General features: G+C 44.1%; 1 protein-coding gene across 3 annotated transcripts in view; it reads left to right on the top strand.

Annotated features, from left to right (window-relative positions):
• LHFPL3 (LHFPL tetraspan subfamily member 3) overlaps positions 1-11,729 on the top strand; it is a 232,125-nt gene extending 220,396 nt beyond the window's left edge. For all 3 annotated transcript variants that reach the window (XM_058022557.1, XM_058022559.1, XM_058022558.1), the window contains one exon: positions 10,751-11,729. In XM_058022557.1, the coding sequence (XP_057878540.1) occupies positions 10,751-10,779 (29 nt within the window). In that variant the 3' untranslated portion in view covers positions 10,780-11,729. The remainder of the gene's footprint in view (positions 1-10,750) is intronic.
• Positions 11,730-12,715: the final 986 nt, after the last annotated feature.

The following is a 12,715-nucleotide window of genomic DNA, read 5'->3' as shown; positions in this document are numbered from 1 at the left end:
TTAGGATGTGGGAAGTCTTTATTGGAGCTCTTCTCCAGCTGTGCAGATGTAGCTGTGCAGATGCAACTGGACCTGACTTGCTTCCCTTTTGTCTAAGTTGCCCCCATTTCTGCAGCTGAGCTTCTTTCTGAGCAAACCTGTATCAGTGTCTTCTTTATCTAATAGGTTGTTCTGAATTATTGTTGTCTTGGAGAAACTAGTGACTGAGCTTTGAGGAATCCTGGTGAATCTGGGGTTTGGTTTGAGATGGTGGGCTGGAGATTTCCCCCCGTCCTGTTAGTGTTTGGTACTGGGTTAGTTGCTGCCTGAGACTGCCCTGCTGCCTCTTGCTGCTACAAGGGCATCCTTACATTGGAATGTGAACTTTACCCAAGACTTCTCTCATAGTCATTGATGGGAACAGCCAAACAACAGGAAAACTGTCCATGTCCACCTGTCACTGAGGGCTCCTGCAAACCAGCTTGCCTTTCTGCATGCTCTTCAGCTGGCAATTTCCTAACACAGCCTCCCCTTCCCTCTCTGGGATGGGTTGTTTTGGTTTTTTTTTCTCTGCACTGCTGATTGCAGTTTGCTTTCCATGCTGAAAGCTCTTCAGGGAAGGAATCTCCTCTTTTGCTTTTACAAGAGTGCCCTTCACACCTCTAGAGCAACTCAAGAAAATGTTTAAGGGAATTATATAAATTAATAGCAGTAATAAATCCTTACAAATTGTCCAAAGCCTGCACAAATTGGGTTTGGAGCGAGAAAATGAAGATGACAAAAAATAATGCCTTTTCATGACAGATGGTATTCACCAAAAAGCTCACCCTCTCCCTAGACCCTGGCTTTGCCAGCTCCCAAATCCAGACTCTCTTCTAGCAGAGTATCATCTAACCCCACTGAGAATTTTTTCAGTAGTTTAACCTGTAATTTCATACCTTGGAAACAATTGTGAGCCCAATGTACAGTTCCAAACACTTCCTATTTGCCTAGAGAGTATACAGAGAGTTAATTAACATTCCTGTGCTTGGTAAGCTAATCACTAAACTGCAGATTTGAAATCTCAGACCAAAGCAGCTCCAGATCATTATCTTTCTGTTGCCCATAAGCATGTAACTTGGCACCTGTATCTTTCTCAAATGGGATCAATATTTGCAGCTCATTAGCAGGTTTTGGTGGAGACCCAGCATGAGAGCAGCCAAGCAGTCAGAGAGGAGTGTGATAGGATGAAGGACACGCAGCACAGCCCTGGTGAGCCCCTGCCCCAGAGTGCCCTGGACAAAGTCCTGCAGCTGCAGGACCATTCCCCTCCACAGTGAGCCCCTGAAGCCAGAGCCCCACTCCCAGTTCCAGCCCAATTCATGCATCAAATTCCCTCTTCCCTCCAGCACAAGTACCTACAACGAAAAAGTCTGAAAAACTTCTGGAAATCCTTGGATGTGCCTTTGCTCAGCATGGATTTGTGCCATGTTCCCAGGTCACACAGCTTTTGCACTGGCCAAAGAATGGGGAAATTCATTTCACACAATCAAAAAAAAAAGATATTTTAAATGTTTTTATTATTCTGCAGCATTTAAGGTTCATCAGCATTGATATTTTTCTTATTTTCTTTATTTAAACTTCTTGCAATGTTTTAGTTATTATGTTAAAATTTAAAAATCAGCTTTTTTTTGAGGCAATTTCATTCACAGAAATGTCATGTTGGAGTGACCAGAGAACTGCCAGAGCCCTCTTCCTTTCTGTTAGGAGGAAACACTCACTGTATGAATTGTGAATTCATCTGGAGAAATGCAGTCTGTTGAGAAAAGAGCAGAGCTCCCTTTCTGTCACGCCACTAAAATAAGCCCCATCGTAGCAGCTTCCTTACACGGAGATCCTGGCTGGCACCTTCCAGGCTCTGCTGCAATATTTTGGCTTTCTCCCAGCACTGCCTCCCACTCTGTGTGCTCGCAGGAGAGCAGCCCCAGCCAGGCTGAGCACACGGTGCAGCACTGAGGGCCCAGCACAGACAAGGACAGCTTTGTGTCAATGGCACCAAGGTTTGCTTCCCCAAACCAACAAACCTGCCAATGTCAACATCTAACATTGCCTAGCACAGGAAAACTCTTGGAAGATATAATGCTGCTAAAGGTAAATATAAAATGTTGCTAACAAAATAAAAAGCCAAAAAGACTGTACGATGCCAATCCAAACATTTTCTGGCTGGTATGCCCAGAACCTTGTCAAGATACCTCGCTGACATGGCTGGATCCTCAGAGAAGCTCCCTGTAAACAAGTACATCAATGTTTGTAACAGTTTTTAAATACAGACAATGAAGAGCTTTTTGGGCAGTCTGATCACGCAGCTTGGAGGCTGGAGAAACAAACAAAAGTACCTACAGATCCTCTGGGTTCCAGGGGAGAAACTGAAAAACAGCTACAGCAAATGGGCAGAATATAAAGAAAGTGAAACATTTTCTCATTAAACAGTTAGAGAACAGGAAGAGTTTAGGAATCACCGTTCAGAGACTCCTGTTCAGTGACAGCAATTTATTTGACCATCTGGGCAAAGAAAGACTGCAGCAAACCACATGGAGGAAATAAAAATAGATGAACAACAAGTGACTGATTTTGCTTGACTTGAGCCTACAACTCTACAGAGCAGGAAGCTCCTTCATGTGAAAGACATTATTGATGAAGGCATTTCAGCCTCTTGCCAGTTCTTCCAACAACATACTAGATCTCCCATGCCAGCAAACCTGTCTTGAGACGTGACTCCCCTGCCAAACTCGACAGAAGCACCACCAAGTACAAAAGACAAATTGATGAGCCTTCTGGAAAGGGACCACCAGAGGAAGGAGCGTCTCTGTGATGTTCCACAGTCAAAGAAAACTCTTTAGGAGAAAGAATAGGAGGCTTTTTGCTGTGTTTGTTCATTATGATAAAAATCTTCCTTTTCGTGACAGAAGCAAATATTGAAATGGAGGAAAAGGCAGCGCAGTGTTGAGCAGGATCTGATCTCGACATCCCAGTGTGTTGGTTCCCACTCAGGCAGACACAGAGCCTCCTCCCGTGTCCAGGGCACACTCTGTGTGTGACAGCAGCAGGGATGGTGATGCCTGCCCTGCAGGGACAGCCATGAGCTGCCCAGATGAGGAGCCCAAAAGCTGTTCATAGTGAGGCATGGCAAGCAGAGCCATCACCCAAGGGAGCCCTGCTTCCACCAGCCCAGACTGGTGCCAGCAGATGACAGAGATGACAGATACAGCTTGATCCATCCTTGGATAGGTCTCTGTTCCCTCTGTCTGTCACTCTTCTCCTGTCTTTCTCACCAATAAATACACATATGTTGTATTCTTGGAGCTGCATTCAAACCAGTGAAAAGCCACCCAAGCCAGGGATTGGGAAGGGTGGCAGGGAAGTTTGAAACCTGCCCATTTTCAGAGTTTTAGAGCCTGTCACTGCCACCTGGCTATATTTAGGCATAGTTGAAGTAGGGTCTTTCAGAGAAAAGAAAAGTGTCAGGCTCTAAAGAGGTGCCTTCTTTAAGCTGCTTTAACCCCATTTTGCAGCATTTTCAGTCAAAACTCACCTGCTCCTTCAGGCACAGTCCCACTGACAAGAGAGCCAAGCTGACTGCTGTATGTAACCTGGCTCGTGCCTTCCCATCAGGCTGGACTGCTGCTTGCATCCCTGCCCAATCAGTCCTCGAGCTGTTTAACTGATCTTACCTGATTTAACTGATTCCTCCCTGACCTGGGGCTGGAACCTCAGACTCAGCTTCTGCAAAGCCCTTTGCTCACCAGGAAGGCAGTCCTGGTGCACGATGGCACACCCCAAAAGAACTAAAAATACCCATCCTCAAGCTGTGCTCAGATAAGGTCTCTGATAGCTTGTTACAAACAAGCCTAATCTTTCAGGCTTTGTTACAAAACTGCCTAATAATTTGATATTTCAGGCTGAAGATCTTCCATGCATGGGCAGCAGCTTCCCTCTTCTTCCATGCATGCAATTAATGACTTTGTGCAGGGTAATTGTAACTGCAGGATTCACACACCTCACTTTGTCCATCTCAGATTTAGGCCTCCCATCTCATCCAGGTCTACAGACCCACAGAAGCCAACAGCACTCATCCATGCTGGGAACCATGGATGGGACTTCCTAGAGCCTCACATCTGATGTCTGACTGTGAGAGAGCCGATGTTATGGGAGATGCATCTCCAGGCCTAACCTCTATCTGATCTCTCTGCCCAAAACATCTTCTCACCTTTCTCAAAATTTCCATCTGGAAGAAAAAAGGAATTTAAAGAAGTCAAGACCACAAATGGTTAGGCTGCCCTGACCCACTCTGGGCTTCAGATTTAATTTCCCTTTGTCTCTCTTCGTGTCTCCTTTCATACCTTGGCACAAGGTGGTGACACTTCATTGCTCAATGCTTTTTTTGTGGTCAGTTCTTCTTGACAACCACATTTAGTCCTGGGGCCTTTTGCTTGTTGTCATAATAGCTTGAAGAAACATTCTGTGTGGAGAATTCAACAATGCAGAAAATAATGTATCCCTGCTGTGTCCCTCTGTACTGTGAGGGTGGTGAGGCCCTGAACAGGTTGCCAAGAGATGCCCTGTCCCTGGATATGTTCAAGGCCAGGTTGCATGGGCTTTGAGCAGCCTGGTCAAGTGGAAGGTGTCTCTGCCCATGGCAAGGGAGTTGGAATGAGGTGACATTTCAGGCATTTCAGGTCCCTTCCAACCCAAACCATTCAATGATTCCATGATTCTCCACCCACAGCATGCTGTCTGCAACCAAGCAGCCCCTGAACCAACATCCATTTCCTCCTGTCACGTTTCAGTCATCACATACAATAGAAAAAGGGGGGGAAATACAATGTAAGATTGAATTGGATTTTAAAACTACAAGACTTGGCCAGAGTCTGTCAGGGAGGGTAGGACAGTTGCTGAGTGCATTAAGTATTCAAGGAGTGTAGCTTTAGGTGTACTGGGTTTTTTTCTTGTGAATGACAGCCTGTAAGCTGACAGCAAAGTTCTGTCCAGCTGTGTGTTGTACACACATGCTGGAAACCTAGCAAAATTGATTTGACTGGATCCTTCAACTTTTCCTGTTTCTTCTCAGAAAACAATGTCTAATAAAACAGCATTCTGTCTGTTCAGCCATCATTGCCCCTGTGGCCCTGAAACCATCTGCCATGGATGGAAACAACTGCACTTGTAAGAGAGAGGCAGCAATATACAAGAGAGAAGCAACAATGTACTTTATTGATATAAACCCGTGATCTAACAAAGTTCAATTGTAAATGCTACAGTGGTTTAGCAAGATTCAATGGCACGATTGTTTATTTGCTGCATAGAGGACAAGGGCAGACAAAACTGACAGAGACCCTGTCATTGAGCATGAGGTTCAGAAAGAATTCCCTTGTGTTCCAAATCCCTTCTCAAAGAGAAGTGTAGGTGTGCCTGACTCCAATCCTAGTCCCAGACTTGTTCAGTGGTTTATGTCTGAGGGATTATATTTGCACAATCAATCCTTTATGTCACCTAGCTAAGATTTCAAAGTTCAGTGTGCTATTAACCACTTACCAAGGCTCTGTTGCAGTGAGGAATCTCTCAGCTTTGAGGAGTAACCTTGACAGGTGACATCCCCTCCTCAAGGGGACATCCTGGCATGCAGCCCATCACTCCAGACAGCCCTTGGCTCCCATGCTGCCACCCCACCCCAAAGCCCAGAGAAAGCTGGGTGCAGCCATCAGAGCCCACTGGTGGTTAGGGCTGAAGCAGTGGAGGGGAGCACACCACCACAGCATCCTGCCACATGCTGAAAATGTGCTTGTGCAGCCAGGAACTGAGCCTTCTGACAGCAAAACCACCAGAGCCACACACTTGGAGAATTCCTGCATGCTCCTGAAACCATTTCCTACTGTCCTAGAAACACTTCCCACAAGCCATGCCCAGGAGTTCAGCTGCTGCCACTAACAGGGTGAGCAAGATACCATCCAGCAGATTGAATAAGTCCCACTGTTCCACTCAGCTCTGGTTTCACAGGGCTTGCATACTGAATTGGGGAAAATCTTGCCATTTTTTATGTGATTCAATTCTATTTTATTGCAAGGAAGTGCTGCAGCAGAAGAGCAAGCTCACACACCTTCTGCTCAGATGAGCTTTTCCTCTAATGCCATATGGACAAAACCATCACACAATTTCAATTCCAAAATTTTGTAGAAGTTTTAGTAACTCCTCAAGGTTTACTGTGCATTCTCTTTAACCCCTGCCCTTTCAGGTAGTTTTTGGTAGCTGTGAGTGATGGCAGAGCAGGCAGTTGCCAGATCCTGCCTGCTTGTTTGCCAAGGAGGGGAGGAAACGCCTTGGGCAGCTCTGGGGTGGACAGGTCATTAATCACATTTTGTTGAGAAGTTGCTGAACAGTGAAACACTCAAAGAGCACTGCTAGCAAAACAGTTGGGGAATTTCTGTCCATTCTCCTTTCCATCTCCACAGGCAGCCTTGTACCCTTCTTACCGTGTCTCAGCTGCAGTGCAGGTGTAGGCAGCAGTGCACCATTTATTCTCCTCCTGGCCATACAGCTGTTTCCAGTATGATCTGTGCACAGCTTCCCCAAAACACGGGCTAGAGTTTCATCTTGGATCATCAGGAATCTTGGAGAGGACCTGAGTTGGTGCCTGGCTGGTTACTGAGAGCACAGTTTGTCCCAGGGCCACTCTCCAGGTGATGGATAAGCATCTCCCCATAAGGCCAGGGCAAAGGATGCTCAGTGCATCAAGAGGGAAAAGGCACCCACAGCAGGTAGGGAAATGGGAATATACATAAATCCTCTCTGTCATAACATGAAAAGTAAAATAATTCTCTCAGGTCACTCAAATTGGGTTTGTTATCTGTTCTAAAGAGACTATCTTCAAGGAAATAAGAGATAATGGGTCAGTGGTTGCTCTGTGCAGCTGGGCATCTACCTCCCTTTCATGCCTTTTAATTATATACCCCTGGATATTGTCCAGGCCATGAATACATGTTCCTGTTTGAATTTTGGGCTGCAGTGGCTACAAGTGGAGTTTTAACACACTTAGCACTTCACCCACCCTGATATAAGCAACAAAACCATCTCCCTGTGGTTATAAGGAACTGACCCAGATCAGTGTGTCCAAAAAGGGCAACACAGCTGGTGAAGGGCCCAGAGCACAAGTCCTTTGAGGAGCAGCTGAGGGAGCTGGGAATGTTTAGCCTGAGGAAAAGGGGACTCAGGGGAGAACTTATCATGCTACAACTCCCAGAAAGGAGATGGTAGCCAGGTGGGGGTCGGTCTCTTCTCCAGAGTAACAACTGACAGGATGAGAGGAAATGGCCTTGAGTTGCACCAGGGGAGGTTTAGATTGGATATTAGGAAAAATTTCTTCACCAAAGGAGTTGTCAGCCACTGGAATACACTGCCCAGGGAAGTCTTGGATTCACTGTCCCTGGAGGTGTCCAAAAGATGTGTGGCAGTGGCACTTGGAGTTATGGTTTAGGAGTGAACGTGGAAGTGCTATGTTAACAGTTAGAACTGATGGTCTTAGGGGTCTTTTCCAACCTTAATGATTCTGTGGTTCTATAAGCAGAAAGGTGAGAACTCCAACACCTCATTAAAACTGAACTTGTCCAGTTTTTTTTGGCCTACAGCCCAGACAGCAGTGTTATCCAAGGTGCCTCAGCATGTCTCTTTTCAACTGCAGAGCTTCAGAATCAATGTTTCTCTCATCCTTCATCGCCTCCCATACACTCCCCACAGTGCAAGCATTCAGCAGAGATGATGTTTAGGCTGGAGGAATCCTGTGGAGGCCCTGGGAGGAAATCTCTGGTACCTCATTAACCCATGGCTTTCTGCCAGCTGATGAGGTTTTGTAACTGTACCAATTTTGGTGGCACCACAAATGCCAGCTGCTCTTTAGCAAAGCAGTTGTGTGTGTCTGGAGTCAGCAATAAAAGATGAACACTTGGAAAGGTGTTATTTTCTAGATACCAGTCAAATACATGGCAAAGATCATTTCAATATGGCTGGTGACAATTAGTGGTGTAAAGTATTAAGGTTGTCTGAGACAATATATACCCAAACCTAGAAGGTCTGCCTTTCTCTCCATATTTACTGTTCATTCTACTGACTTTACAGCAACAGCATGGAAGGGACCATCTGAAATTCAGCATGTCTTTTACACCTTGTCAGGGAGCAACCTGGAAATCTCCCTGTGATTCATCTTTACCACAAACAAACCGCAGTGTCCTCTTTCTGAAATGTACATAAACACTAAAATGCTGCGAATCCCTCCAGGCTGACTACACCCCAGCTCTGCAGTCAGCAGAAGAGATTGCCCTAATTGAGTGTGTCAATTATAAGCAGTAACCCCGTTGTGGTGAGGTCAGCCTGACAGGCAGCCTTTAAAGACTTTAAATAGGGAACTTAAGAGCAGAGCACCTGGGTGGCTGGGTAATACAGCTTCCATGAAAACTGCTTCCATTGTCTGATTTCTTGGCAGCAGCACTGTAAGTAGCTCTAAGAAAACAAACTTCAAAAGCCTGTGGTGTGATACAAAACAGACTGAGAGATGTTGCATGTGAATAACTTATTTATGTCTTGTCAGCTACGGCATTTGTTAAATTTCATTTCCATGTGTACAACACCTGCATGCAAAATTTTTCCAAAGAATTAATGAAGGTCTTAGTATGTTACTGCTGAAACCTTGAGTGGTGCTGGAAATCCAATAAGCAGTGTTAGGGGTTTGAATAACATACATGAAATTATGATTAAAAATAATTGAAAGAAATGGCTCATTCAGTTCTATTAAGCTAAGATTGTTCCTAGGGCACGTGTTCCTTACCACACAAAGTTATCTTTCTCCAGATTTCAGTTTCACCAAATATGGATTGTTTAAGAGGCTCACAAACCCCCTTATCTCAGAAAATAAACAGATTAGAGGCTCAGGCACTTTTTCATTCACTTTATTTGGTAGCGCTGTTTACCTATATCACTAATTACCACAATAATAACATTAGTAACCACATTTATAAAATACACCAAAATTCCAGACTCAGACCATTTTTAATAGATTTCATTTATCACAAGTATCTTCATTTCTCATCCACACTTTATCCTTCATTTTTACTAAATGTTTCAAAGGGTAAAAGGAAGCTCATGAAGGTATGAATTGCAAGGGTTTTTTTTACAATTAGAAACTTCCATCCCATTACATACTCTGATCATAAAAATGTTTTTACCATAGTGAACATTATATTTCATATTAATTTTTTAACACAAACAAAACTGACCCGTTTTTTTCTTTTTCAGTTCCCTCCCTAGTTCACGTTATGCTTCTTACATACTTATTTGCTACTTTCTAGTCTCAGCAACATCAATTCAAAGTGTCTTGTAAAATAAATCTGGACTATAGATACAAGCTGAACAAGTCTGGAATTTTCCTCCAAAGCAAACTTTGCTTGAAAAAATGTCAGTTTGTTGGAAGTTGATGGGGAAGCAGGCATCCAAGGTCCATGGCAGAAGGGTTTGCCACCACCCCAGGCTTTGAGGTCTGGGTATGCTGCCCTGGGGCACCATGCTCTCTGGGTCTGTGGGTGAATTACCTGCAGGCCAAGGGGACCACAAGAGTCAAGGGTGTAGGGATTTTAAGGGAATGGGAGAAGTGTAATGTGGGGGGAGGAAATAAAATATTTCAGTCTTTTTACAGCAATATTTTTAAGTGTTTCTAGTCCTGAAATTCTTTGTTTGCTTTCATTTCACAATGAAATTCATTCTTTCTCTTTTGTTGTGACAAAAAACATGATTTACCCCTAGTTCTGCATTCCAGCAGTCTCTCCCTGTGTTATGATACAGGAACTGGGGTTGTGATGACATTGGCCATCCTCTGCCCCAGCATGTGGCTTTGTAAGACCCCCTGAGCAGTGACCCTTTCACAGGAGGCAGTGGAGAGACTGCCTGACAAAGGACTTCATGGTTTGGTCTCAGGGGTCTGAGACAGTCCAGCTAAGGGTGAACTGGCAGAGTTCATTTGGCGCAGGAACCTTCTGCTCACCCCGAACGCTGGGGCAGCCAGCATTTCCACCTTTGCCTGTGTGTGGGTACTTGCAAACAGATGTGCTCATGCAGCCCCAGCTCCAGGGGTGCCCCTGAAGCCCCAGCTCGGGGCTGCCACCTGCAGCAAGGAGGGGGAGCCTTTGTCACCCTGCTCCCAGGCCCAGCGCCCCTGTCCCCGCGCCCTGCGTGCAGCTCCACTCAAGTACAGGGAACCTGGGCAGTGGAATTAGATTTTTAGGGAGGGTTTGATTTCAAAACACCCCCACACCTCTGCCCTCACTTGAAATTTAACACAAGGCACTATTTTATCATGTTTGCAAATGTGGGTTGAGTCCTCGAGGGAAAGGAGCTTTTGGTACGGAACAGAAATGTCAGGATTTTAACTCAGTTCATGGTATTCATCTAGTAAATGTCATTCTTGCCCCATATGCATTGTATCTTTATTTTCATATTGCTCAGACTTTAGGTGAAATAATCTCATTCTTTTGACTTCCTGTGTCAATTAGCTAATGAAAAATTATTTTTGAAAATTTCAGATTACAAATCCTACCTACAGATTAAATTTTTCACTTTTCGTGACAAATGGAAATGCATATAATGAAGTGCATTAGAATATTGGTCAGAGGCTTGCTCTAAGCTAAGCACAGAGTGAACATTTTTGTGTTTTCTGGCAGTAAACCAGCTTCTCTCTTTTCTCTGTTTTGCCCAGTCCTACTAAGCCAATCCTCACTAGAATGAGCACAAAACAAATGAATAACAGCTTTTGTACATCAACATTAAAATGGGAAGAAGCTTGGGAAAGGGCCTCCAACAGAGAAGAATGCTGACAAGTGCAGAAATGCCTGATGGATAAGCACCACCTTCTAAACATAGATCAGCCAGACATGGAAGTGATTTCAGAAGAGAAATGCAATCATGGATTACACACCAGCTCATTAGAAACTGTTGCTGAATTCAGCATCCAGAAGACATGCATGAAAAGTCACATTTGGGGAATAAATTAAAAGGGGTGTAGTTGTTGCTAGATAAACATATGTAATATATATGCATTGAAGAGGTTTGTAAATGTCATTTTTTTTATTCGGACGGAAAGCAAAAAGCTTTAAAACCTTTCACAGTAGAGAGGCAGTTAACTTCAGACTATTCCTATCCCAGTAGCCAAGAAGCTGTTAGGACATCTCTCTTAAATTAGCATTTATAGACTCTGAATGTTTCCATCACCTAGTGGAAAAAGCATAACTTTTACTGCTACATTGCTGCACTTCATTTACTTCACTGTATAATAAGTTGACTAAAACTGTAAAGCTTCTCAATTTTTACTGCATATGTGTTCCAATTAATATGTCTGTAACAAACTTAAGACTCAAAAATTACTTCTGACCTATATTCTAGTTCTATGAAGCATATATACTATAAGGTATGTCTGACTGAATATCATAATGCTATATCTTCCCAAGATGCATAGAATTGTTTGTATTTGAAGTGACAAAATAAAAGCCCTTGATTTCTTTTTTAACAGAAGAAAGTAATTTACCCCTTAAATGTAACACACTGCTGCTCACTTCAAGGGCATTTTGTTCCCCTGTTCTTCCATACAACTGGGCAGTGACACTGTCTGGCCCGTGCTAATGCCAATCAGACAGGGTGATCTAAAGAGACCTTCTGGCCTTAAGTTTAAACTCAATACAACTCAGCAAAGCCCTGAGTTTAAACTCAATACAAAAATTAACAGGCTAGTAAGCAAATACATGTTGCAAATAGCCATGTGAGGAGGGCTGGATGCAAACAGCCCTGGGGCACCGGCAGGGAAGTCCTTCCCTCCCCAGGTCCCACAGGGTGCACTCAGTTCCAGAAGCCACTGAGAAGTAAAACAGGAGAAGGCACGGAAGGAAGGAGCTCCTGGTGGAAGGCCTGGATGCAAAGCAGCCAGCACAGAGCAGCAGAGGCAGGCAGGGACTCCCCCTCTGCTCCTCTCTGTCCTCCCACCAGGGCACACGTCTGTCCTGGTCGGGACTGGCCGTGAGCCTCTGGGTTCTCCTGGGTGTCACGGATTAATCCCCTGCAAAATGAGCACTCCAGTGCTGATTCCTTCAGGGCTTTTAAAGCCTGCTCCTTCATTCTTTGGCTTTCAGGGGAAATGGCTAAAGTAATAAATAATTGCTAGTGTTGATCCCAAATAATGCAAAATGCTGAAGACGTGAGGGAAACGTGAGTTAAAACTGCTTTTTAACTACTGACTGCACAACAAAAAATATTCCATAATTTAGTGCATGAATCTCAGAAAAATTTATTTTACTTTTGGAAGAAAAATTATCTTTAAGCAAACTGCCAGTAAACAAATACAGGGAATTAGATAACTTTTCTATCTAACCAGGGTACCAATGTGGCACTGACTTCACCTGGATGTCAGACAAGTAAATTTATGTGTGAATCTGGGAGCATTTAAATTTAAAAAAAATAATTTTTTTAATCTGAAACTGTGCTTGTAACTGGATGTAGAAAATTCTTCTGACTTCTAAAGGACCAGGACTAGCTGGTCAAAAACCCCACCCAAATCAGTCAACCACCATAAACATCTTCCCCATACCTGCTATTGACCTGAAGGGGATGGAAGGCAAAAACCAAGTAGTTCACACATGAGGCAGCATAAACTCATTTAAGGGCCCACTTCAGA

Source organism: Melospiza georgiana, chromosome 4, assembly GCF_028018845.1.
Source record: "Melospiza georgiana isolate bMelGeo1 chromosome 4, bMelGeo1.pri, whole genome shotgun sequence".
NCBI classification, from domain to species: domain Eukaryota; kingdom Metazoa; phylum Chordata; class Aves; order Passeriformes; family Passerellidae; genus Melospiza; species Melospiza georgiana.
This window is presented reverse-complemented; position numbering and strand designations above follow the sequence as displayed.